At 34.6% G+C, this 27,573-nt stretch overlaps 1 protein-coding gene and 1 long non-coding RNA gene across 2 annotated transcripts; one reads left to right on the top strand and one right to left on the bottom strand.

Moving 5' to 3' along the window:
* Positions 1 to 16,163: 16,163 nt before the first annotated feature.
* Positions 16,164 to 17,486, bottom strand: LOC121230369 (uncharacterized). The gene is made up of 2 exons (XR_005928325.1): positions 17,163 to 17,486; positions 16,164 to 17,054 (listed from the first exon to the last, which is right to left on the bottom strand). It is a non-coding gene; the product is annotated as an uncharacterized lncRNA (long non-coding RNA).
* A 4,483-nt stretch (positions 17,487 to 21,969) lies between these two features.
* Positions 21,970 to 26,730, top strand: LOC107962484 (uncharacterized). Its single transcript, XM_016898891.2, has 5 exons — positions 21,970 to 23,108; positions 23,327 to 24,072; positions 24,150 to 24,239; positions 25,044 to 25,802; positions 26,155 to 26,730. The coding sequence occupies exons 1-5, from the start codon at positions 23,000 to 23,002 to the stop codon at positions 26,281 to 26,283; spliced, it is 1,833 nt and encodes a 610-aa protein (XP_016754380.1). The 5' UTR covers positions 21,970 to 22,999; the 3' UTR covers positions 26,284 to 26,730.
* The last annotated feature ends 843 nt before the right edge of the window (positions 26,731 to 27,573 follow it).

Raw genomic sequence — 27,573 nt, 5'->3', positions numbered from 1 at the left:
AATTTAGTCCATTTTTCACAAAATCACAAATATGCAAAATTCACCAAGACTATAGCTTGGCCGAATATACATGGCTTCCATACAAGCCAAAATAACACATTTAATTCACAATTTAGTCCCTCAAAATTCATTTTCACAATTTAGCCCAAATAGCTTTATTTCATCAAAATTTCAAGAACAAAACATGATAAATCATCTACCAAGCCTTCATAATTCATCCAAAAACATCACAAAAGTCATGATATCAACAATGGAATTTCATGAAATCTTTAACAGAAATAGAAATTCAGACATGGGCTTTGAAGAACACGAAGCAACGATCACAGAAACGTAAAAATTATCAAAAATCAAACAAAATAGACTAACCTATTCACTCATGCAATGTCCGAATACCTTGAAGCTTCAATAGCTTCCTTTTTCTTCTAATTTTCGGCAAAGATGAAGCATAATAGTTTTATTTTATGTTTTGGTTTTTATTATAATTACATTAAAAAACTCTTTACCTAATCACCCTTTAAAAATAATCATATTTACCATTATACAAAACCAAATATTCCACTATCATATAATTGGATTTATTTCATCATAAGGACCTCTCCTTTACTGAGCTAAATTAAATAGGCACTTTTAACAAACAGCAGAAAAATTTTATATTTTACGCGATTAGGTTCTTTTTGTAAAATCGAGCACAGAAATAGACAAATTAAATCACATAAATTTCGCAGATGTAAATTCACATATCACATACACAGAAAATAATATTAAAATATTTTTTAAACTCGGATTTGTGGTCCCAAAACCACTATTCCGACTAAGGTCAAAACCGGACTGTTACAATTCTCTCCATTAGGGATTTTCGTCCCCGAAAATCTTACCGTTAAACAGATTCGGATATTGTTGTCTCATTGAATCTTCAGGCTCTCACGTGGCCTCTTTAACATCGTGTCAATGCCACATCACTTTAACTAACAGAATTTTCTTGTTTCGCAATTCTTTAATCTCGCAAGCTAAAATACGGATCGACTTTTCTTCGTAAGTCATATCAAATTGAATCTCAATTTCAGAAGGGGATATCACATGGGACGGATCAGATCTGTACTGTCGAAGCATCGATACGTGAAACACATTATGAATCTTTTCTAACCCAGATGGTAGCCTCAATCTATAAGCAACTGGTCCAACTCGCTCGATGATTTCATACGGTCCAATGAACCTCGGACTCAACTTGCCCTTTTTGCCAAATCGGAACAGTTTCTTCTACGGAGATACTTTCAGAAACACTTTATCACCGACGTTAAATTCGATATCTTTTCATTTCAAATCTACATATGATTTCTGACGATCAGAGGCAGCTTTCAGACTATCTCGGATTACTTTCACTTTCTGTTATGTTTCCTTTATCAAATCAATACCGTAAATTTTATTCTCACTGAGCTCAGACCAATATAACAGAGTTCTACACTTTCTACCGTATAAGGCTTCGTACGGTGCCATTTTAATGCTCAATTGAAAACTGTTATTATAAGAGAATTCAATTAAAGGTAATTATTGTTCGCACGTACCTTCAAGCTCAAGAATACAGCATCTCAACATATCCTCGAGTATCTGAATAGTCCGTTCAGATTGACCATCTGTTTGTGGATGAAAAGCGGTGCTAAAATGTAATTTAGTACCCAGAGCATCTTGCAATTTCTTCCAGAATCGCGATGTGTATCTTGGGTCTCTATCTGACACAATCGACAATGGTACACTATGCAATTTCACAATATCATAAATATAAAGCTCAGCTAACTTATCAAGTGAGAAATTAGATCGTACTGGAATAAAACGGGCTGACTTCGTCAATCTGTCAACTACAACCCAAATCGAATCTTCCTTTCTCGGAGACAGGGGCAAACCTGAAACAAAATCCATAGTCACTCGATCCCATTTCCATTCCGGAATCATAGTTAGTTGTAATAACCCAGATGGCACTTGGCGTTCAGCTTTAACTTGCTGATAGATTGACCATTTAGAAATAAAATCAGAGATATCTCTTTTCATTTCGGACCACCAATATTGCTTCTTCAGATCATTATACATTTTCGTACTTCCCGGATGTACAGAAAATCTAGTACTGTGAGCTTCACTCAAAATCAATTATATCAACTCTGGATTTCTCAGAACACAAAGTCTATTTCTGAATCTCAGATAGTCATCATCATCTATTTGGAATTCAGAATCAGAATCAGAATTACATTGAGTTCGTTTAACTATAATTTCATTATCCCTCTTCTGAGCCTCACAGATCTATTGTAAGAACAAAAGCCTCGCTTTTAATTCAGCTAAAACTGAACCATCATCCGACAGAACTAAATGAGCATTCATCGCACTCAAAGCAAATAAAAATTTTCGACTCAAAGCATCAGCAACAACATTTGCTTTTCTCGGATGATAATCAATTACAAGATTGAAATCTTTTAACAGTTCTAACCAACTTATCTGTCGCAGATTCAAATCTTTTTACGTCATTAAGTACTTCAGACTTTTACGATTAGGAAACATGTGACATTTCTCACCAAAAAGATAGTGACGCTAGATCTTCAAAGTAAACACAATTGCGGCTAACTCGAGGTAGTGGGTCAGATAATTCTTTTCATGCGGCTTCAGTTGTCTCGAGGCATATGCTATAACTTTTCCTTTTTGCCTTAAAACACAATCGAGTTCGTTCAACAAAGTATCACTATAAACAACAAATTCTTTACCTGATTCAGGTTGCAAAAGTACGGGAGCTTCAGTTAACAGAGTTTTTAACCGATCAAAACTTTTCTGACACTTTTCAGACCATTCAAATTTTACATCCTTTTGAAGTAACTTGGTCAACGGAGTTACTATCACAAAGAAATCTTTTACAAATCGTCTGTAGTAACCAGCAAGTCCCAAAAAACTGCAGACTTCAGATACATTCCTCGGAGATTTCCAATCCATAATAGCTGAAATCTTACTCGGATCAACTCGGATACCGGAAGCTAATATAATATGGCCCAGAAAGCCAACTTCTCGCAACCAAAATTCATATTTATTGAATTTCGCATACAACTGTTTATCTCACAGAGTTTGTAGCACTATTCTCAAATGCTTGGCATGTTCAGATTCATCACGTGAATAAATCAATATGTCATCAATGAATACTACAACAAATTGATTTAAATACGATCTGAATATTCTATTCATCAAATCCATAAAGATAGTAGGTGCATTCGTCAATCCAAAAGGCATAACTAAAAATTCATAATGCCCGTACCTCGTTCTAAAAGCAGTTTTCAGAATGTCAGAATCCTTTACTCGCAACTGGTAGCAACCTGATCTTAGATCTATCTTAGAAAACACAGTAGCACCTTTCAATTGATCGAATAAGTCATCAATTCGAGGCAGAGGATATTTGTTCTTTATAGTCACTTTGTTAAGCTGTCGGTAATAAATACACATTCTCATTGTGCCATCTTTCTTTTTCACAAACTGAACAGGAGCACCCCATGGTGAAAAACTCGGTCTAGCAAACCTTCGATCGGTCAATTCTTGTAATTGAGATTTTAATTCCTTTAACTCGGTCGGAGCTATTCTATGCGGAGCTATCGATATCGGAGTAGTATCAGGTACTAATTCAATGCCAAAATCAACTTCTCGAATCGAAGGCAAACCTGGTAGTTCTTCAGGAAACACATCAGAGAATTCATAGACAACAGGTACTGATTCAACTTTCTTATCATTCACTTTTGAATCTAACACATAAGCTAAGTAGGCTTCACAGCCTTTCTTCACATATTTCTGTGCTTTCATTACAGATATCACAGCTGATAGTCCATTAAGATCACTAGACTCAATTCGAATTATCTCATCATTCTTACACCTTAGATCAATGACTTTTCGTTTTCAATTCACAATAGCATCTTGCAAAGTTAACCAGTCCATTCCCAGAATTATATCAAATTCATCAAAAGGCAAAAGCATTAGATCAACAGGAAAATAGATATCTCGAATCAATAACGGGCCATTCTTGCAGACTTTATCAACCAAAACACTTTTGCCTAAGGGGTTCGATACTCTAATTACGAATTCAGTAGACTCTACAGGAAAAGTCTTACTAAAATTCATACATATATAAGAATGCATTGATCTAGGATCTATCAATGCAATCACAGAAGTATCATAGAGAGTAAAAGTACCAGTAATCATGTCTGGAGACGAGGCCTCCTCACGAGCTAGCATAGCATAGGCTCTAGCAGGTGCTCTGGCCTCAGATCTAACAATAGTATCTCTAGTAGATCTTTGATCACTATTTGTATTTCTTGCATTTCTGAAAGGTCTACCTCTAGCTGAGGTGTTGCTCGGTCTCAGATTCTGTACATTCTCTTACTCAGCAGGTTCAGAACAATCTTTTACAAAATGGTCCAGAGATCCACATCAGAAACAGGCTCGGTCATTCAATCTACAATTTCCCGGATGTCTTTTATCACAGTGTTTACATTCAGGTCTCTCAGATCGGACATTCCCGACACTTGCAACAGAAGTAGTAGGGACTCTGAAGTTCGAATGCGATCTAGCTCGATCTCGATTCGAATGTCCCGCTTTAGCATTTGGACAGCTTTAAACATCTCAAAATTTCTTTGACACAGATTGAAATGGTCTACTCGAAGATCTCTTTCTAGCATCTCTAGCTTTAAAATCAACTTTTCTTTTCTCTTTACTTAATTCTTCAGCATTACAAGCTCGCTCAACGAGCACTACCATTTTTTTAATCTCCAAAATCCCAACTAACAGACGGATATCTTCGTTTACTCCATCTTTAAACCTTTTGCACATTATTGCTTCATTCGATACACATTCACGAGCATACTGACTCAATTTCACAAATTCACGTTCGTATTCAGTAGCAAACATACGGCCCTGTTTAAGCTCGAGGAACTCCTTACGTTTCTGATCAATGAATCTCTGACTAATGTATTTCTTCCAGAATTCAAATTGAAAGAAATCCCACGTAACTCGTTCACTCGGAACCACAGATATTAAAGTTTTCTACCAATGATACGTCGTATCTTTCAGAAGTGAAACGGCACATTTAACACATTCCTTAGGACTCAGATACATTTCTTCAAACACTCTTATTGTATTTTCCAACCAGAATTCGGCTCTTTTAGCATTATCATTCGTTGTAGCTCGAAACTCTTCAACCCCATACTTTCTAATCTTATTAACCGGTGGTCTACTTATCTGTACCAGATTCACTAGTGGCATATCAGAAGTTTGAGGAGAATTACCCGGGGGTGGAGGTTGTTGTACAATCAGATTGGTTCTAATGTATTGGGTGAACCATTCATTCATCATCTGATAGAAGACTTGCTTAGCCTCACCATCACAGCTACTCGTAGCCGGTCTAGAATCAGCTTGCACCGTCCCTTGCACGGGAGCAGACACATTACTTTCTACATCGTCAGCTACAACTTTATCGGGATCTATTTGCTATATAAAAGCACATTTCAATGTCAGGAGTCACCACACTATCACAGATTCAGATATATGGCATATATAGTTAGACTCGCATACGCTATGGTAGTTCTAGAACCGACTAAACCATAGCTCTGATACCAAAAAAATGTAACACCCCTAACCCATAATCGACATCGAATTAGGGTTACGAGGCATTACCAGACAGATAGAACATTTCAAACCAATTCAGAATCACATATATCATATATTAAAGGAAAGGTCGGAACTAAACCGAACCTATTCAGAATTTTTAGAACTTAACCAAATCTACCAAAACTGTTAAAGTCACACGCCCGTATGACTAGGCCGTGTGGCACACACGGGCATTAGACACGCCCATGTGAACCAGCCGTGCCAAAAAGAGGTTCTATATTGACTTTTTCACACGGCCAACAGACACGGCCAAGGCCATATGACATGCCCGTGTGCTATAGCCGTGTGGATATTAAGAGGTTACTAATTTTCTTACACGGCCATAAGGCACGTCCGTGTTCCCTGACCGTGTGGCACAATGCAAGCTTGGTTTAAGCCAACTTGCCACCCCTATACGGGTCTTTCTTACTAGCAAGGTTAAACAACATTCATACAACAAATTTTAACCAATTCCATGCTCAAAACATGCTTCATATAACTAAATCATCATCATTCAACAACCCATTCAAAATCATACTAAAACTTATACCATATGCTAGCCAACTCTCATGGCATAACATATATTTACAAATCAAAACTTAATATATAGACCTTCTAGCTTATACATGCCATACTTTAAAATATTTACACTTTCAAAAGTACCAAAATGAGATCGATAGTATGGTGACGATCCTCGACTATCCCCGAGCCTTCAGTAGCTACGATAACTATAAAACAGACAGTAAACACACAGAGTAAGCTACAAAGAACTTAGTAAGCCAAAAAAAATTGGTCTAACTACTAAAGCATAAAAGTACAATTCAACAGTAAAGATTCATAGCCATTTCATCGAATAATTCATAAGCTTAACCATGCTCCTTTGTTACATATATATCATGCTTCATTTCCAAATTCCATACATATTTCACAGAGACAGAGTCTTTCATATTCAAAAATTTAGTACGATACAAACGTACCTGCATAGGTTATACATTTCATATACTCAATCTCAGATTTTGTATGCTATTATCAGACGGGTCAGAAACGATATAGATGCTCATAAACAAGTACAATGCCGACGTCCCAGAAGTGGTCTTACATGTAATCCAATATCGATGCCTCTGTCACAGACAAGGTCTTACACGAAATCAGATACGATGCCGATGTCCCAGACATAGTCTTATACGTAAATCTCAATCGAGGCCTGTGCCCCAGACACGGTCTTACATGATGTCTCAGACAGATGTCAACTTTTCTTTAAAACATACAGAGCTTTTCAGATACTAACATATTATCATACTTTACCCCAAATATATTCATCCAACACTCAAAGCCATCCAATCCAAATTACAGTTTATATGTGCAGAATTTATTTCAATTAACACATAATTGTAATTTGACTTACCTCGGACGGATTTCGGATAAAACGAGTCGACTATTCAACTATTTTAGACTTCCCCCGATCTAAGTCCAATTTTCTTTGTTCTTGATCTATTCAATACAAGTTCCACCATTCAATCATTCATTTCATTCAATTTAATCCATATACACATATTTAGGGCACTTTACATTTTATCCCTTACATTTTCACACTTTGACAATTTAGTCCATTTTTCACAAAATCACAAATATGCAAAATTCACCAAGACTATAGCTTGGCCGAATATACATGGCTTCCATACAAGCCCAAATAACACATTTAATTCACAATTTAGTCCCTCAAAACTCAGTTTCACAATTTAGCCCAAATAGCTCTATTTTATCAAAATTTCAAGAACAAAACATGATAAATCATCTACCAAGCCTTCATAATTCATCCAAAAACATCACAAAATTCATGATATCAACAATGGAATTTCATGCAATCTTTAACAGAAACAGAAATTCAGATATGGGCTTTGAAGAACACGAAGCAACGATCACAGAAACGTAAAAATTATCAAAAATCGAACAAAATAGAATAACCTATTCACTCATGCAATGTCTGAATACCTTGAAGCTTCAATGGCTTCCTTTTTCTTCTAATTTGCAGCAAAGATGAAGCATAATGGTTTTATTTTATGCTTTGGTTTTATTATAATAGACATTAACAAACCATTTACAGAACCACCCTTTAAAAATAATCATATTTACTATTATACCAAACTAAATATTCTACTATCATATAATTGGATTTATTTCATCATAAGGACCTCTCCTTTAATGAGCTAAATCAAATAGGCACTTTTAACAAACAGCAGATAACTTTTACATTTTACGCGATTAGGTCCTTTTTGTAAAATCGAGCACAGAAACAAACAAATTAAATCACAAAAATTTCGTAAATGTAAATTCACATATCACAGATACAGAAAATAATATTGAAATATTTTTTGAACTCAGATTTGTGGTCTCGAAACCACTATTTCGACTAAGGTCAAAACTGGACTATTACAAAAATTGATAGAAATTAAGTTGTATTTAAGAAAATGACTAAATTGTAAAGCTTAATTATTGATTTCGTACATTAGGGACCAAATTGAATAAAATGAAAAATTTTCATGAAATTTGCTAAGAATAGAAAGTAGGAGGCCCCTGTGAGTATATGTGAAACTGAATTTCAATATGAAGCTCTAAATTTCAATGTTAAATCGAAATCGAGTAATTAACCGAATTAACTAATACAAATTATATGTAGTTTTAATTCGGTTAATTCGATAAAATGAACATTATCAATTTTTTTACTTGTTTTAACCAAAAAATAAAAACATATAAATTTTGTTAACCGACCGAATTTGTAATGGCCTAAATTCAAAGTTATTGGAACAGTGGTTTCGTAACCACACATCCGATTTAAAGAGAAATTTATTTTAATATTTTTGCATGAAAATTGATATGATAGGAAAATCGTATGAAAATATTGATAGAAAAATTTTACCGATTTAGTGGTTAGTTAGAAAAAGAAATTATTGAAGAAATTGGGTAAAAACAAGGTATCGGGACCTCTATCTCGTAAAATTGAATCAAAAATAATTTTATAAATATTTATGAAATGTTATAATGTGGTATTAAAATTTCGTTAAGAAATTTTAATGTTTGGGTAGTCAATTAAATGAAAAGGACTAAATTATAATAGGTGTAAAAGTTGCTAGAATGATTAAATAGCTTAAGAGTCTAATGAGAAAGGATTTAAAAGGAAATTAGACCCAAAATTTATTATCGCTGGACGGCAAGGGCATGAAATCAGCAAGAAAATTGATAAATTAAGGGAAAATTTGGAATATTGCAAAATTAACTAAATAAAGCTAGGACTAAATAGGAAATATCTAGATTTCTCTTCATTTCTCTTCAATTCCAGCAGCTAAAAATGCCATAGGAGGGTTTTCTAAGCTGGTATTCCATAATTTTTGCACCAAGTGAGTTAATTCTTGTCTTTATCTTGTAATTTTTGTGTTTCTAAGACTTTTACAACTAGGTCCTACTATTAAATTCATTAGTTTTTGATTTCATGGATGAAATTGAAAGTCACCATGGTTGAGTGCTGTAAGTTTATGATGAAATAGAATGAAATTAAATCTTTAATTGTTTATGAGATGATTTTATTAGGTAATTTCAATAGAAATTGATTTTTAGAACCTAATTATGAAAATGCTTGGAATTAAAGTCTATTGCTGAAATTCTGATTCCTAAAGGTTGTAAACTAGTTTAAGGTGATATAATAAAATGTTAATTGAGAAAAATCAGCTCAATTGAGAGGCTAATTGAGTAGAGACGAAATTATCATTTATTAAAAGCTTAAGGGAAAAATGGTAATAAACAGCTTGCACAAAAACAGTTTGGACAACAGCAGTAGACTAACTTTGAAAAATCACCATAAATTGTAGAAATCGAATTAGAAGATGAACAAAATATGGAATTAAATATTATTGAGTCTAGTTTCTAATAAAAGAAATAATGTAAGCAATGGATTTGTAAATTTTGAGATATAATGAATTTTGTGAGACAAGGTCAGAATGAATTCGGGTTCCCCTGTTCTGACTTTGAAAAAATCATAAAAAAATTGAAGAAAAATAATTAGGGGCTTAAATTTATATGTATAGAATCCTGAATGAGTCTATTTTTAAGAGAAACAAAAAAGAACATCATTTGAATCCTGTATGAAGAGATAATTAACTTTTAGTGAAGAAGGGTCAGAACTGTCAGACAACAGAACAGGGGTGACTTTAAAGAATAAACTGTACTTATTGGCTAAACCAAAAATTCTAAAAATTTTATGGTAAGAAGATATATGAGTTAGTTTCAGGGAAAATTAACTGATCTTAATTTGGAGTTCCATAGCTCGACTTATAAATAATTTAGTGACTATGACTCAAATAGACAGCTTTGAATAAACTATAAATAATAATAGTTGAATTATAGAGAATGTTGCATATGAACATGAAATGTATTAAATTGATAATTAAATTTATTTATTTAGCTCCAGAAGATTCAAATACGAAGCTAGATCGAGGAAAGGAAAAAGTTCGGGATTAGTAGATTTTTTTTGTTTACAAACAAGTATCAAGGTAAGTTCGTGTAACTTGAATTATATTATTAAATGCTTGAGATTGTATGTTATTGATGTGAATATGATTTGAATGTTCATTGTATGAAAATTAATGAAACATTGATATATTTGATAAAATGGGAAGAAATCCCGGTTGAATGAAAGGAAAATTCGATGGATCTTTGAAAAGGAATTGACGGTAAAAAGGATCTAGCCCGGACGGGTGATCCTATCTCGATATAGCCCTCCCGAAGAATGTGTAAAATGGATTTATCCCTGACGGGTAATCCGAATTATGGTCTGAATTTAGCCTGGACTGGTAATTCAGATCCAAGCTCATTAGAGTAATTGTCGTTGCAGGGGATTTAGCCTGGACTGGTAATCTCGCTGCAAGGTTGAGGCTCGCGGGAGTGTGCTCTCTGAAATGGAAATGTGCGCACATGAATATGAATTGACGGACCCAGAATTGTACACTAAAAGTGTACCTCTGAAAATCCATCGAAATTCCGATAAATTTAACGGGATAAATATGGAAAAATAACAAGGAAATGGAAATCATGGTATTGATGAACACATCAATCATGGTATATATTATTGGTACATGGAAATTATTATACTAACTTGAATGTTGAGTTTGTGCATGTTAGGGTAATAATGCATTGAATGGATATAGGAATGTTTATTGTATTGTATTGTATTGAAAATATTAGGTAAGTATAATTCTTGTTACATGAGCTTATTAAGCATGAAGTGCTTACCCCGTTTCCTTTTTCCCTGTTTTGTAGTGTTAAGAGCTCGGAGGTCGGATTTGGTCGGAGACACATCACACTATCAAGCTCAGGATTTCGGTATATAAAGAAAATTTATTTTGGAAATCAATGGCATGTATAAGCTAATAAAGTAAATGTTAACGTGAAATGAATATAAAGTTAGCCATTAGTATGGTTAATAAACCTGGTTTTGGGTATGTGATGACGTTATCTTATAAATATGCATGAATTTATCTTGAAAATATGTTGAATTGGTTTGGTTGAAGTGGATTGGTCTCGATTTAATATTGCAGGGAAGGTTAGATATCTATAAAGGGACTATATTGAATATAAAAAAAATCGTAAACTCCGGTAATACCTCGTACCCTATTCCGGTAATGAATACGGGTAAGGGGTATTACAGAATTAACTAAAATATTTTGGTTCGGTTATTTTTTTGAAAATTTTTTTATTCTGTTAACGATTAAATGATTAAAAAGTTTGGTTTATTCGGTTAATACTAGTTCAATTCGGTTAACCGTTTGAACACTCTTAGCACTAGGTGCTAAATTCGTGTATTGGTTGAGATTCGCATATTTTTTTGAGTCCGAGTCATGTTAATAACGGATATAATTTGTGAATTGGCTGAATGATATTTTAAAATGATTAAATATTATGAAGTTTCACTACATGTACTTATATACTATATATGATTATCTATAGTATGTAATAGACCATGCAAACTGGTTAAACAAGCCTAAAGTTCGATTTGGAAAGTTAGCGAATGAGTTGATTCGATTTGGTAAAGAAATATGGTATGATCAAATGTTGAAAATTGAATACTTGTGTGAATTACATTGGCAATGTAATATTAGTATAAAATGCTCATATAGTTGACTAATTCAACTAATGTATAGGTGATTCATTTAAAGCATTGGTATAAATGTGGCATTAGCATATATAAATGTGTTGGATGAAATTGACACTATGATTTAATTATCAAAAGACATTAAACACTTTCATGTTTTTCTTTTGGCACGTTTCTCTCTGTCTGCCTTTTAGCACGAATTTTTTCTTTTGCCTTCTTTTTTGTCTTTCTGTGATTTTGATTTGTTCTTTATTTTATACTCTATTTTGACTTTTTTCTTCCATTAGTTGTTAGGTTCGATTTGAAGTTTATCATGGAGGAGGAGTTAGCCAACTTGAATTTGTTGGATGAAGAGGAGGAGGCGTTCCAAGAAGAAATAGTGGTGGTGGATCAGAACTATCAGTTTTGTTTGGTGGGGCACTGTCTAACAGATAGTGTTGTTTATTTTCCTTCTTTACGTAATACTATGGCGGATCTTTGGCATCCAATTGGAGGGATTTGCATCACAGATTTAGGAGACAAACGATATCTGTTCCAATTTTTTAATGATGTTGATGTCAAAGGGTAGTTGCTGGTACGCCATGGTTTTTCAATAATCATTTGCTTATCCTGCAAATAGTTCAAAATGGTGAAAATCCACCAACTGTGGCGTTAATTTTTACTAATTTTTGGGTTCAAGTTCATGAATTGCCTTTAGGTCTGATGACTGAAACTATGGCCAAACAGTTTGGGGATTTTTTGGGAACATCCCTTGATTATGATATGTCAGGTCCAGCTTTGGGGATTCAAAAGCATATGCGTATTCGTGTTCGTTTGGATGTAACCGCACCAATGAAACGTAAGAAAAAGATTCAGACTGGGAAAATTATGACTGTTTATGCTCGTTTTAAATATGAAAAGTTAAGTCTGTTTTGTTTCATCTGTGGAAAATTAGGGCATGGTGAGAGTTACTGTCCCTTTCATCTTTAAATTGAACCATCAAAAATTATTTTTGGCTGGGATTTGTCACTGTGTGGGTGCTGAGACGTCGGAATACAGTGGTGAGCAGGTGGTTGCGAGAAGTTGATGAGTCACAGTGTCGTGATGATAACATGGAAACTGTCCGTCAAGACAGTAATTTTAATAATGCGAAGGATTATGGGCGGAATTTAGGGAGAGATTTTAGGAATCAAGTATCAAATCCCAATTTAATTCATTTGGGATCAAATCAACAGTATTCCATTAATGGGCAGAGTACTTGGTATAATTGGGGCAAGAATGATTCAAATATTGCTGAGTTGGTCAATGGGCCTATGGACATGGGCTTGGTGGAGGAAAATGACCCAATAACTACGTTGGAAGGAAAAAAACGGTAGAGAACTGTGGAATGTGGTAATGATGTAGGAGGTCCTTTTGAATTAACAGCTAGCTCTGGTGAGCAAAGCAGCCGAGCACTATGAAAATTTTAAGTTGGAACGTTCGTGGCTTGGGGAGGCCACGAACTATTAAAAGGCTCAAGAACAAGTTGAGAGTCGTTAATCCCCGAATTTTGTTTCTTATGGAAATAAAATTAAGTGCAAAAAAAAATAGAGATAGTAAGGTTGAAGTGTGGTTTTGAGAATGGAATTAAGATCGGGGTAATAGGAACAAAAGAAGGGTTATCTTTGGGGTGGAAAGGTAATTCGTTAGTGCGGCTTAAGAGCTTCTCCTCTTTTCATATTGATGTCGAGGTCAATGATAATGAATGTGGTGAAGTTTGGCAGATGAGGGGTTTCTATGGGAATCCGGACAGTAGGAGTAGAAATGCATATTGGAATTTACTTCGACAACTAAGTCACGATTGTAATGTCCCTTGGGTTGTACTGGATGATTTTAACAAAATCACAAATTCTTTTGAAAAAAAAGGTGGTCGACTTAGATTAGTGCGTCAAATGAATGACTTCCGAATGACGTTAGAGAATTGCAGCCTTAACGATTTGCGTTTTATTGGACAGTGGTTTACATGGGAAAGAGGAACGGTTTTTGCTACAAATATAAGGGAGTGACTGGATCGTGGAGTAGCGATGCTGAATTGGGTAAATCTATTTCCAAGCTAGCAGTTAGAGCATTTATGTCATTTTCTTTCTGATCATTGTCCCATTCTTTTGGACACTTTGCGGATGAGATGGAATAATCATGGTAACCCTGATAAACCATTTTGTTTTGAGGCCAAGTGGTGTTTGAAAAGTTTAGTCGAGGAGGCGATTAGAAGATGGTGGGCTGAATTTTCAGAAAACGTGTAGTGGAAACTTGAATTTTTGGGTCATCAGTTGCAGCAATGGAGCAGATCCAAAACTAGAGAGGGTAAGGAGGCTCGCATGGCTTTAGAAGAACGATTTAATTGCGTCTATAGTCAAGAACCTTCTGATGAGATATTGGCTAAAATCACGGATGTCCAATTAGATCTTAATTTGGAAGCTGATAAGGAAGAACCTTTTTGGGAGTAATGTGCTCGTGTTAACTGGCTGAAGAATGGAGATCGGAACACCAAAGTAGCTGTTCAACGTTAGTTTCGTGGCCGCATCTTTGAGTTAGAAGATGAGAATGGTAAAAGTTTTTCTTCGACTGAGGAGTTGTTAAGGCTTGCGTCGAATTATTTTATTCATCTTTTTTCGGATTTTGATATGGGTTCAGACGAGCATGTATTTAGTTTAGTGGAAAAAAGAGTTACTAATAGTATGAACGAGGCCTTGCTAACGCAATTCACTAAGGAGGATATTGTCAATGCTGTCAAGTCAATGGCGCCTTTGAAAGCCCCTGGAGTAGACAGTTTTCCTGCAATATTTTTCCAAAGGTATTGGCATATTATTGAGGCAGATATGTCTCTTTATTGTCTATCTATTCTGAACGGTGAAACTGAGATAGGAGAAATTAATAAAACACACATTGTTTTGATCCCAAAGGTTGAAAAACCTAAAAATCTATCACAGTTCAGACCCATAAGCTTGTGTAATATTGTTTACAAAATTATCGCGAAGGTCTTGGTGATTCGTATGAGTGCAATTTTGGGGAACTGTATTAATGAAGCTCAATGAGCTTTTATCCCTGGAAGGCTTATTTCGGATAATGTGCTTATAGCTTATGAGGTTCTTCATTCTTTTAAAATAAAGAAAAGGGGCAAGAAAGGGAATTTTGCGCTTAAACTCGATATGAATAAAGCGTATGATCATGTTGAATGGGATTTTTTGGCGGGGATGATAAAGCAGCTGGGTTTTCATGCTGATTGGATTGTACTCATTATGAGATGTGTTTGTTCTGTCTCTTACTTTGTGAGCCTTAATATTGCTTGTGGTGAATGGTTTTCTCCTTCAAGAGGTTTACGACAGGGAGATCCTCTGAGCCCTTATCTTTTCCTGATTTGTGCTAAGGGTTTTTCTACTCTTATTAAGAAAGCTGAGCAAAAAGGTTTGATGAAAGGTGCTCCAATTGGTAGGGAAAGGTTCCCAATTAATCACCTATTTTTTGCTAACGATTGCATTCTTTATGGAGATGCTACGAGTGAAAGGTCTAGAACGGTTCGTGATGTTATTCAAGAATATAAATTGGTTTCAGGGCAGGGGGTAAATTTTGAAAAGTCTCTTATTTATTTTGGGGCTAACATGGATTCTAGCGTCAAAGAGGACATAACCAATTTGTTAGGAGTTCGGGTGGCTTCTAATCTTGAAAAATACTTAGGTTTAAAAAAACATGGGCTTTTGTTACCTTTTTTGAACGGTTTCGAAAGCGAGTTAAAGCATGGAGTTTGCGCTATTTGTCAATGGCAGGAAATGAGGTTTTCGTTAAGTCAGTTTTACAGGCTATACCGCTCTATGTTATGTAATGTTTTCTTTTGTCGAAGTCTTTATATTGAAAGCTTGAAGGCATAATGAACAAATTCTGGTGGACTAGTAACAAATCTGCGAAGGGCCATGCATTGGAGCAGATGGGAACAGTTGTGTAAACTGAAATGTGCTGGTGGAATGGGTTTTAAATATTTATATTTGTTTAATAAGGCTTTAATTGCAAAGCAGGTTTGGCATATTTTATCCCAGCCTAATTGTTTTTTAGTTAGAGTTTTAAAAGCTCGTTATTATCCTTTCACAGATATACTATCAGCAAAAGTGAGATCTTACCCCTCGTTTACCTGGAGAAGTATTTGCAGCGCTCGGGAGTTGATTGCGAATGGGATTTTATGGCGTGTTGGTAATGGTGCTCGCATCAACATTTGGGATGATCCTTAGTTGCCTAGGAGAGGAAACGATAGAGTTTCAGTTCAAAAAATTGTGCCTAATTGGACTTTTATGAATCAATTGATTGAACATGGGACTAGTACTTGGAACAAGAAGCTGATTCATACTATAGTTGATGATGCTACAGCAGCGCGTATTTTTTCTATTCCTCTTGCTGGAAGTAACTCAAAGGACTTGTTGTTTGGAAATTTGAAGGCTCAGAGGAATATACAGTAAAAAGTGGGTATCAAGTTTTAGCTACTGAGCACCTACAGCATACTACTTACACCTCGACTAATGTTAATGAGTACAATGAATTTTACAAGTCTTTGTAGGCCTTGATCATCCCAGAAAAAATTAAAATACACATTTGGAGGTTGTTTAACAATTTTTTGCCTCATTTTTGCAATCTGGCGCAAAGAACTCTGAGTGTTGACATCATCTGCCCGCTGTGTAAGGCTGCTCTGGAAGACTCTGATCACCTAATGCGGTCTTGTGGTATTCTACAGTGTGTATGGGCATATTTAGAAATCACGATTCCATCGTTTGGAGATTTGATGTGTTGCAAGGAACATTTTGTTAAAACTTTTTCTGCAGCAGAAGAACAGCAAAAACATTTCATTGTGCTTTCCATATGAAGTCTATGGTATCGAAGAAATAAACTGACACATGAAGGGGTAAAGCTCTCTCTTCAAGAAGTGTTGGGGTTTATTAAAGGGTATAAACAAGAGCTTAGAGTTACTCAAGAGTATCATAGTCTATCTTCTAGATTTATGACAAGAGAAATTTGGAGGCCCCCAGGTATTGAAGTTATTAGGATAAACTTTGATACGGCTTTTCAAGGTTCAGTTAGACTCGCTATAACAGCAACTCTAGCCAGAGATTCAACAAGAGAAATTATAGGGGCGAAAACTTATCTTTTTGCTAATGTTGTTGATACATTTGTGGCTGAAGCGAGGGCATGCGAAAGGGCGTTAATTTTTGCGGGTTCGATGAGCTTCCAGCGACTGATTGTGAAGGGTGATTCCCTGACGGTTATCAAAAGTATCAAGAAAAAGGAGAAGGATAAATAGATTATTAGGTTAATTATACACCACATCAGTATTCTGGAAACTCAGTTTGATAAAGTTACATACCGTTTTGTGCCACGTATGGCTAATGAAGTGGCTCACATGTTGGCACTGGAAAGTCGGAGAAGTCAGAGTTTTGGTGTCTGGATTGATGGCGTGCCCGATGCTACAAAGGCGAGGGCGATGAAGGAAAGTTTGGAATGGAACTAGAGTTACAACAGTTCCCCTTGATGCACTTTGAATAATGGAGAATGTTCGTTGAATCTCCAGGTCAGATTCGAAGCTTTTGTTCTTCTTCTTTACTAGTTTTTCTTAGAGGTTGAAGAAGATGGTTGGCTGATATTTGGTAGAATGCTTCTAATTGTTTGGCTTTGGGCATTTTTTTTTTCATTTTTGGGTTTGAATGTCCCTAGGTGCTTTTATTACTTGTTGTTTTGCCAGCTGTTTTATTTTCTTTGTTGTTTTGTCGTTTCATGTTGTTGTTCATTTATTTGGTTTTTGTTTGTATTGTCTTTTCGTGATACTGTTTTCCTGAGTTTAAATATCAGTCAAATTCACTAAAAAAATGTGTTTGATGAAATTTAATACATGATGTATTTGTACGAGTTTAAATTAGAACATATAAATTGTATGCATTTTATTATAATCTAAGTTATATTGTTTTGAATCATGAAAATACCATTAAGCTTTATCGCTCATCGTACGGTTTGTTTTTCGTACCTAGGCTTAGGTGCATCTCAAAGCCCCGAGCAATGAATCCAGCATCCATCCTAAAATCATCGATTCATCAATGTTTTTAAAGTCTCTTTTTGGTTCGTTATACGATATGTACCTAGGTGGAGTGAGTTTTGGTATAAAATGTGATATTGTGAATATTAGATGTTTAAATGGTAACTTGAAATGATCAAATAGGTTGAATCCTTGTATTAAGAATTGGCACATAATGAAATTGCATCAAATGTAACCATTTTGGTAATCTAAGCATATGAATGAATCGGTGAATGTGGTAAAGGCTAAAAATGGTCATAAGTGTGAGATTTTGACATGTATCTTTGAATTCTAAATGCATGAATGGTAATATATGTTAGAAATGAGGTAATGTGAATGGTACAATTGAGTTGAACTCGTATGTATACCATATGGAATTTGTTTTAGGTAAAATTTGTTGGTGTCAAAATGATACCACTTAGAACCAGTAAGTCATGTTGCGAAGTCGAACGGTGGTCGTCGCAACGAGACCAAGTTGCTTTGCCACAACGTGACATCGTGTATTACTCGTTGTGACGAGGCCTACTCAGTATGTTGTGTCATGATGAGGAACCCTCTGACATTGTGATGTCAACCCGATGTCTTGGAATCTTTACAATTTGGTCCTAATTGATCTCAGGTTAGCTTTAGAGCTTTCATAAGCTCATATAAGACCCAAAAATGGCTAAATATCGTATTTTATTATTGTATTTGTTGAAATTAATCGTTTAATAAAATAATTGAACATATTTTTATCATAGCTTCTCTAGTAACGAATGTGATACCTCGTAACTCAGATCCAATGATCAAGTCGGGTAATAGGGTGTTACAGACAAGTTGTCAAGTGATAACAAAGTTGTGACTTATTTTCCACTCATGGATCCAATCTTGATGAACATTTGCTCAATTTGTATCCGGTTGACCCCTCTTATCAGCACCTTGAACAATGCTCAAGTCCTTTCGCTACTTTAGAATTGGTTACCACATGCTAAATTGGAATGCCACTTGATCATTGCGTTGCCATTTGGCGATGTTAAAGTAGATAACGACCATGTATACCTTAACTAAAGTATGGGCTTCCTTCAAAATTTCCCTCAGTAGCATGATTTGAACATTTTTCGTTGAATACGGTGTCCATTGAAACTACATTCAAAATTCCAAGTTAACATTAAAGTAAATGATAATTAGGTATCAAAACTATAAACCTTTTAAATAAATAACTAAGCTATTAAGCTATATTTTTTAATATTAATCAAGATATGTGTTAGGTCCTAATAATACGTAGAGTGATCCAAGTCCACCCAAAATCTACAATAATTTTTTAAATGTATCATAAAAATTATATAAGAATAAATCTTGAAAATTGTGCACATACCATATAAGCTAGTATTTTACCTATTTGCACATATGAAAGAGAACGGATGGGAGGGACTAACGCTATAAAGGACATCTGCATCCACACCTATATTTGAAAGAGGGTACAACAACCATTCAATTGCTTTGTAATCTGATTAGTCAAATTATTCAGAGCACAAGCGAAGTCCTCTAGCAATGGAAGATACATCAATTGGCAACGACCACCCGACTTATCTGTCATCAATAGTCTGCTAATGATACATAGAATGTACCTTTAACATACTGATTAAACTTCTCATTGCTCACAATGTTTGCCAGTCTATTCTCAACCAATGCATGCAACTATGTAAACCTCGTTCAACTGCCCTTAATAAGTCTGTCTTCGTCCAAATATGAAGAGATCTTGGCGGAATTGCCACATATGAAATTGAGCACAATTTTGCAAAGAAAAACCCACTTGCCTTTCGAGAAGAGATGGGACACACACTCAATATTATTTGATTGAATAGTTGACCTAGCTCATTATTTGAAAAAAGCTTCCATTTTTTTATTTTTTCACAAAAAAAAACATGAGATAACAAATCCAAATTGATAAACTATTCATACCAAATGGGTTATACCCATTGATAAGTTGTGAAGAGCTTAACCATAGATAACCTCTTAACCATCCCATCAAATAAGTGAAAGATTCATTAAACTATGAGACGCTACCTTGTCATAATGTGGCGTGTTTCCAATGCCAATAAAAGGTAACCCATCCAATAGTATTTAACATGCATAAAAAAAAACTGCCAAATAAAATGTATCTTTTAGCTTGATTTTAAACCCTAACTTACCTTCTATAGACAAACCTTGTGAAGGAACCCTTGGGTTTTCGAGGCATTGGAAAAATCAAATGTGCAATGATTCGATAGATAAGATTTTTCCTTTCTTGAAACAATAAAACAAAATAGGTTTCTTTCTCTTTGACAATTTTTGTTAAAAATATTCATTTATTATTCAATTAAATGGTTGCTATATGATATGAGACCAAAAAAAGAAATAAAAAGATAATTTTTGTATATCAATAGATGAAAGAAGGGTGTGAAAAACAATAATATCAATAAATTTCAAAAACCAAAAAAATGAAATATTACATTAGCTCAGAAATCATAACACAGATTAAATCTTTTTATATCTATAAAAGAAAGAATATTTTTTTCTTTATTGTTTCTTTTTCACTTCTATTCTACCTTCAAATCTAATAAAACTATGAATGAGGGCTTAAACTAAAAAATAATAAAGGATTAGTTCATTCTTGATGGTTATTACTTTAACCTCTTCATTTTCAACTCCAAATCAAACTTGTTCATCTTGATGACAATTGACCCTTCAATTGGAAAGCCCATAATTAGGGAAACATGTTCCACTGTTACCGTCGCTTCGCCGCATGGGAAGTGAAAAATCAGTGTCTCTAGTCATTACCTCTCTACTTAGGTCGTGATCAATGGCATTCGCAATGGAATCGGATGTATTGTAATGACCTTTAAAAACTTCGCTATTAATAAACGATCCCTAAGTCAAGAGTTTTGTTTGTTCGGAATTAGATACCCTAAGTTAATTTGAAAGCGAAGGTTCCTTTCTTCAACCTACAATGTAGACAAACATATCTATTACTAACACTTGATATTCCACAAATGAATGCCCTAAAAGTAAATAATATACACACACTTAAAATTAAAAAAAAAACTAAAGTACTAATGTATATAAAAAAAGTACCATAATGACGACTACTCGTGCTATGTGATTTTCTTCCTTTAACAAAGACATAATTTTGTTTAAAATATTGATTTCAAGGTAAAAATCTAGAGGTTTGTTGACTAAGAAGTCGACAATGATCGGATTCAGATTCAGATTCAGGTTCAAAGTGAATGACTACTTGTAGGCATGATAAATTTTAAATCCTCAATGATTGAAGTTGACTTATATTTATAATAGAATTACACTCTGACACCTACAATTGTTGAGTTTACCACATAAATAATTGCGATTGTTTCTCTGTAAACTGTGCAATTAATTTCATAAGATCTTAACACCAACCATCATCAAGTTTACTTTTACATTTATCATGAATAAGGTTTAAGGTTTAATGCATGATAAAATAAAATAACAAACTCAACTCATTTGATGCAACGGATTAGTAATTATTACATAAGTATAATGAATCTTCCGATTTTACTTATGTCGGAAGATTGGTGACATAAAATCAAAATTGAACTCGACACAATTGATGTTGAGATAACTTTATAAAAATATAAAAGAGAAATAACTTTTCCCTACCCATTTCAATATATAATTTATAAAACTATTATAATTTAGTAAAAAGGAACTATTTATCAAATAATTATCTTAATTATAAATTAATTTATTTATCAAAGTTTTAATATAAGTCATGTTATTATTTTTAAATGAAAGAACCCAATGCATCAAATATTTTAAATGCATGGGCTGTTTAATTTAAATAATAATAGTTAATTTATGATTAATGAAAGGATTTAAGTTAAAGATAGAGATAGAGTTGGAGATAATAGCAGTAGTCTTATAGAAGAAAAGAGCCATCTAAGCATTACCTAGAAAGAAAAAAAGCAAGAGAACAAAAATGTATAAATAAATTGTTTTATGATATTAAATAAATTATTATTTAATTATAAAAACAGAGTATTGGTTTATTTAAAACACCAAAAATAAAATTAAAAAAATATATATTTTGTTTAATTTGTTACAAAGGGCTGTTCTTTCATTCTGCAGTATATCAACAGAAAAGAGAATTCAAAAGCTTTCTCTCTTCTCTCTATCTCCAAACAAAACTTAAAAACAAAACCCTAAAAATTTGACATTTTATTAAATTTTGCCTTTTACCAATCTTTTTTTCTTCCTCTCTTTGGTCTCTCGCTTTTGCTTTCGTCGTGGGTTTTCTTCTTCTTTTTCGTCCCTTCTTTCACTGAACTTTTTCTCTCGTTTTCTATCTTGTGTTTTTTTTGTCGTAATTATTCCCCTTTTTTTCCCGGAAAAAAAGAAACGCATTGTTTGGATTGGGAGACGGTTATTTTGATAAAACGGTTACGTTTTCAGGCGGTAGCTTGGAATCGTAGCGGCGGTTAGGTTTAGTACTCTTCCTTTTTTTTTTCTTTTTTCTTTCATCTGCCCTCTTCTCATTTGTTAGAATTTTCCCCCAATTTTTCTCGTTGCCCCTTTGGGTTCAATTCCTTGCAGTTGGGAAGTTATAATCAAAATTCAATCTAGGGTTTTTAATTTTATCCCCAATTTATTGGTTTTTAGTATTATTTTCCCAAATTTAACTGGTTTGTGCGCTTTAACTGTTATTTTGGAAAGTTGTTTTTCCTTCGTTTTTGCCCAAGCTGTTAATTTTAAAAAGGAACTGGAATTTTTCTGTTATTTTATTGGGAAATACGAGGGTCGTTTCAGATTGAAAAATCAGTAATCTGCAAATCTATCATCCAATAGAAGATGGAAGGGTAGGGAGAGAGTGTTAATTATAAGGCCTCCTTATTGCCATTGCCATTGTTTTAAAATTTTGTTTCATTTGATCAAACAATTCCTTCTTTACCATTTGGTGAATGACCTGTTAAATTTAGAAACCCTGATTTTTCTGGGTTTAATTGACCAGGGATAGGGTTAAGAGTTAAGAGTTTTGTGTGTAAAGAAAATCAATTTGGTGGGTTAGGGTTTGAAGAACGTTGAAGAAGTGGGTTCTTTTTTTATTTCATTTTGTTTTCTGATGGTCATATTCACTATCCCTTATGGAAAGAAGTGAGCCAGCATTAGTTCCAGAATGGTTGAGAAGTAATGGCACTGTTACTGGTGGTGGCAATTCGGCCCACAACTTTGCTTCCTCTTCTTCTCACTCAGGTACCTTTTCACCATCTTTTAAATGCTTATTGCATTTCTCATTTTATTTATACTTAATTACAGTGTTACTGCTGATTTGTATATTGTTACAGATAGGTTCTGTATGCCTACTTTTTATGCCCATTTTGTTTCTCATTGAATCATACTATTTTCTTATAGTTGTTATTGTAGGAATGTTCATGAATATATAATAACCGTACACTTAATTGTTATATTAGATTCTTCTCTGGTGCATCATGGGAGACATAGAAACTCGAGGAATATAAGTGATTTTGATTCCCATCGACCAACATTTTTGGATCGGACATTTTCATTGAATTCACGGAGGAGTTCTAGTAATGGTTCTGCAAAGCATGCTTACAGTAGCTTTAGTAGGAGTCACCGTGATAGGGATCGTGAAAGGGATAAAGCAAGGTCAAACTTTGGGGACCATAGGGATCGAGCTTCTTCTGATGCTTTAGAAAGTATCTTAAGTGGTAGGGGTGAGATAGATACATTGCATCGTTCTCATTCTATGTTCTCTAGGAAACCAGGTGAGTCTTTGCCTCGAAGGATTCGTGTGGATGTGAGAGACAGTATTAACAGTAATCACAACAATGGCAATGGTCTGGTATCTGGAGTTACCCTTGGGAGTAGCATCCACAAGGCTGTGTTTGAGAAAGATTTTCCCTCACTTGGAACTGAAGATAGGCAGGTGGTGCCCGAGATAACTAGGGTGTTGTCCCCTGGTTTGAGCTCAGCTTCTCAAAATTTGCCTGTGAGTAGTTCAGCACTTATCAGTGGAGAAGGGTGGACCTCAGCTTTGGCAGAAGCTCCCAGCACGGTTGGAAGTAGTAACACAGGTTCCTTGGCTGCCCCCCTAACTGTTTCCCCCTCAAGTTCTGGGACTTCAACGGGCACATCTGGCCTTAATATGGCTGAAGCACTAGTGCTAGCTCCTTCACGATCCCAAGCTGCTCCTCAGGTAACTGGTTCAGTCACTAAGTTCTTAATATATTACTTATGTGATCTAATTACAAGTTTTTTTTTAATTTCATACAGTTATCTGTCAAGACTCAAAGACGTGAGGAACTGGCTATTAAGCAATCAAAGCAGCTAATACCAGTGACACCTTCTATGCCTAAGTGCTCAGTAAGCCTCCCGCTCTTCTGTTCTTTTAGTTGTTGTGCTCCTTCCTCCCTAGCCTTTTTTATATGTTTCAACTTCTTTTATGAAGAGTACTATTCAGACGTTTTTCTTGTTTTATCTGATACAAAAAGTTGGTTGATTTAGTTCCATTGTGCTTGAATTTCTTAAAGCTACAGTTGGTGATAATCTTCTTCGGCATTTATGATTATGTATAATCTTGAAGGTCACAATGTATTGCTGATATATGATGTTGCCTTAAGTTGCTAATTTTAATTTAGTTTAGATATGAATTACATTAGTTGTGTCTTTATAGCATGCTAAGACCGTTTGATCATCTTCCGCAATCATAATTGAGAGAAAAGAATGATATTTGGAAAGAAATTCATTAGGTCTCAAGCATTTTATTTTTCAGTATCATCAAATACATAGAGTCAACTGATGAACTAGAAAACTTTCAAGGAGTTTACTAACTATTTTTTTGACAGAAGAAATTAAAAAGGCTCATGGTTATTTCTTCTTTCTCTTTCCACCCTGCATTTCTTTATTGGGTTTTAAGTTCCTGAGGACTTCTCTTTATCATGCGACTTTCCTCATGTATAGTTCTGATCAAATTATAATTAATCTTGCACATTTTTATGAGATTTACAAATGCCAAGATAAACTGGAGTTAGCTAGTTTGCTATCTGCTCATGAAATGTTTTGGAAGTTGCTCTATTTGCTTATTACCTGTCTACTGCGTGGATAAATAACCATTTATTAAGTACTTAGAAAGTTCCTTTCTCGTAATAAGTCAACTTTTTGTTCCAGGTTCTCAATTCAGTGGATAAATCAAAAGGCAAACCTGCTGCCAGAATAAGTGAGATAAATACAGCTGTCAAGAGTGTGCAGCAGCAACCTTCTTTGATTCATCACAGTAATCAATCTCCTCATAGTGGACATGTCAAGCCTGATGTGCTGAAGACATCCGGGAAGCTTTTGGTTCTCAAACCAGGATGGGAGAATGGCGTTTCATCCCCTACTCAAAAAGATGGTGCTAGTCCAACAGCAAGTGCTAACAGCAGAGTTGCAATTAGTCAACATGCTGGTGGTCCCGCAAGAAATTCGAACAACCCAAAGCTTTCTTCTGTGGAACGTAAGGTTGCTGCCTTGAATCCAGTAGCTGGGTTCACTGTGGAAAAGAAACCTTCTTTGGCCCAAACCCAGAGCCGAAATGACTTTTTCAATCTACTGAAGAAGAAGACCTCGACAAAAACTTCTGCAGACCACTCAGGTTCACTCCCTCATATTTCATCTGCCACCACAGAGAAATCTGAAGTTACGAAGGAAGTAGTCACTGGCTCATCAGCTGTTCATGCTAATGAGAATGGTATTGCTGCTACTAGCAATGGTGACACCTGTCAGGAGGCTAAAAAATTTGCTAATGATGGTGAAAAGAATATGAGCTCCATTGATATGGTTCATCCAGATGAGGAAGAGGCAGCATTTCTTCGTTCTCTTGGCTGGGAAGAAAACTCTGGTGATGATGAAGGCCTTACAGAAGAGGAGATCAATGCTTTTTACCAGGAGGTAGGCTACATTTCTCTTTTTCTCATTTTCTGTGTAGTTTCCCTTTACTAATGTAACAGATTTATTTCGTAAGTTTCCACTTCTCATTGATGTTATTCTATGGCTTAATTTCTAGTATTAGTGTTTATAATGAACTGTTGGATGCTAAACATGATAAAAAAATGTGTTCTTGATAGCCATTGGACAAGTATAGAGGTTTGGTGTTCTTGTGCTTTTTCCTTAGTTATTCAGTATCTCTTTCTCATTGTCTAGAAGCAGAACATTTAATTTACAAAATGATGTGAATAAGAATTCTTATGAGAATTTTTTGCATATGATTTTACTTATTCTGTGTATTCATTTGGCATTGCAGTACATGAAACTGAGGCCAACTCTGAAACTGTGCCGTGGCATGCAGCCAAAGCTGGCTCAATCTTTTGCAACTAATTCGGATGGAGCTTCTTCTGAAGTGAGCTCCTCTGACTCCGAATTGGAAGCTTGACTTCCTCTGTCCCTACATAGTAAATCCAAAGAAGTTCCCTTTTTTTCTTTTTTAATTTTTTTATGGCAGATGATTAGGCTTTTTATTGGGCTCCTGTTTGAAAGAAAGCTGATGAGTTGGGGGGTGGGTTTTGGTTTGATGGCTTCCAGATAATGCAATAATTAAGTCCTCCTACCCGTCTATAACTGAGAATTCTATAGGTTTGGAAGGATTGATGGGGGGACTATTTTGATTGCGGTTGAAAGATGCTAGAAATTTGCATCTTTAGGAGATTTTTCTTTCTTTCTTTCTTTTTTCCTTTTACAAGAAATAGCTTATTGGTGTTTTTGGTCAATTTTACCGAAAGGAAGGAAATCAAAAGTTCCATTTTTTTTTAATTTTCACTTTATATGTTTTTGTAGTACATTTTTTAGCCTAGCAATAATACTTGTCCATATTAGCATGAAATTTGTCTCACTTTTCCATTTCGCTTTCAACTCTATACTTGTCTGCCTCATTTTCTTTTCATCACTTTGGACCATTCTTATGTAGAATATCTTATGGGTCTGTTAGATTAGAGGAAGATTATTATCTCAGATTTTAAAAGAAAAGAAAAAACAATCCAGTTAGATTAGAGCAAGAAATAATCGCAGCCTTTAAAAGGAAAAAAAAAAAAAAAGGGAAACCGGGATTTTCCGATTGTAGCTCTTCTTTCTCTGTAGAAAACTTTTTAACATTAATTTTATTATAGGATGTTGTCATATCTGTTTTTTTTATTATATAATATTTAGAATTATTTATAGTTTCTTTTTAACTTTTAAATAGAAGGAAAATATATTTCAATGTATTTAAATTTATTCATTCTGCATTGACAATAATATTGTATCAATCGAGCTGAGATTTAATAGACATCTATCGCAAGATTTTCTTCTTGATATTTTTAAAGGTTAAACTATAATCATTTAGATGGTTTGTTGCGTTTATTTTTTTTTATTTTTTTTTCAATTTTCAACTACCATTTCTTTTTTCAAATTTCTTCAATTCAGAATGCATGAGTCACATTGGAGTCCAACTCAAGTGTAGTAATGTCTTTGGATTCTTCGATCATTGTCACCTTGACAACGAACCATTTTAGCAACGACCATAGAACCTTCCACACAAATATTACCTCGGAGAACTGTTCACTAAGACAAAGGGTCTCATTTGAGATATCACAGATACAAGCATAGATTTCAGAAATTGTTTCTTCCTCGTTCATCTTCAAATTCTCAAACTTGGTGGTCAGAATCTGTAATTTTGACATCCTTATGG

This window comes from Gossypium hirsutum, chromosome A06 (genome assembly GCF_007990345.1).
Source record: "Gossypium hirsutum isolate 1008001.06 chromosome A06, Gossypium_hirsutum_v2.1, whole genome shotgun sequence".
Classification (NCBI taxonomy): domain Eukaryota; kingdom Viridiplantae; phylum Streptophyta; class Magnoliopsida; order Malvales; family Malvaceae; genus Gossypium; species Gossypium hirsutum.
This window is presented reverse-complemented; position numbering and strand designations above follow the sequence as displayed.

Coding starts and splice junctions, on each gene's coding strand:
- LOC107962484 (XM_016898891.2), top strand. CDS start 23,000: ATGGAAAGAAGTGAGCCAGCATTAGTTCCAGAATGGTTGAGAAGTAAT. Junction 23,109..23,326: donor TTCCTCTTCTTCTCACTCAG/GTACCTTTTCAC, acceptor TTGTTATATTAG/ATTCTTCTCTGGTGCATCAT. Junction 24,240..25,043: donor CTTCTATGCCTAAGTGCTCA/GTAAGCCTCCCG, acceptor TTTTTGTTCCAG/GTTCTCAATTCAGTGGATAA.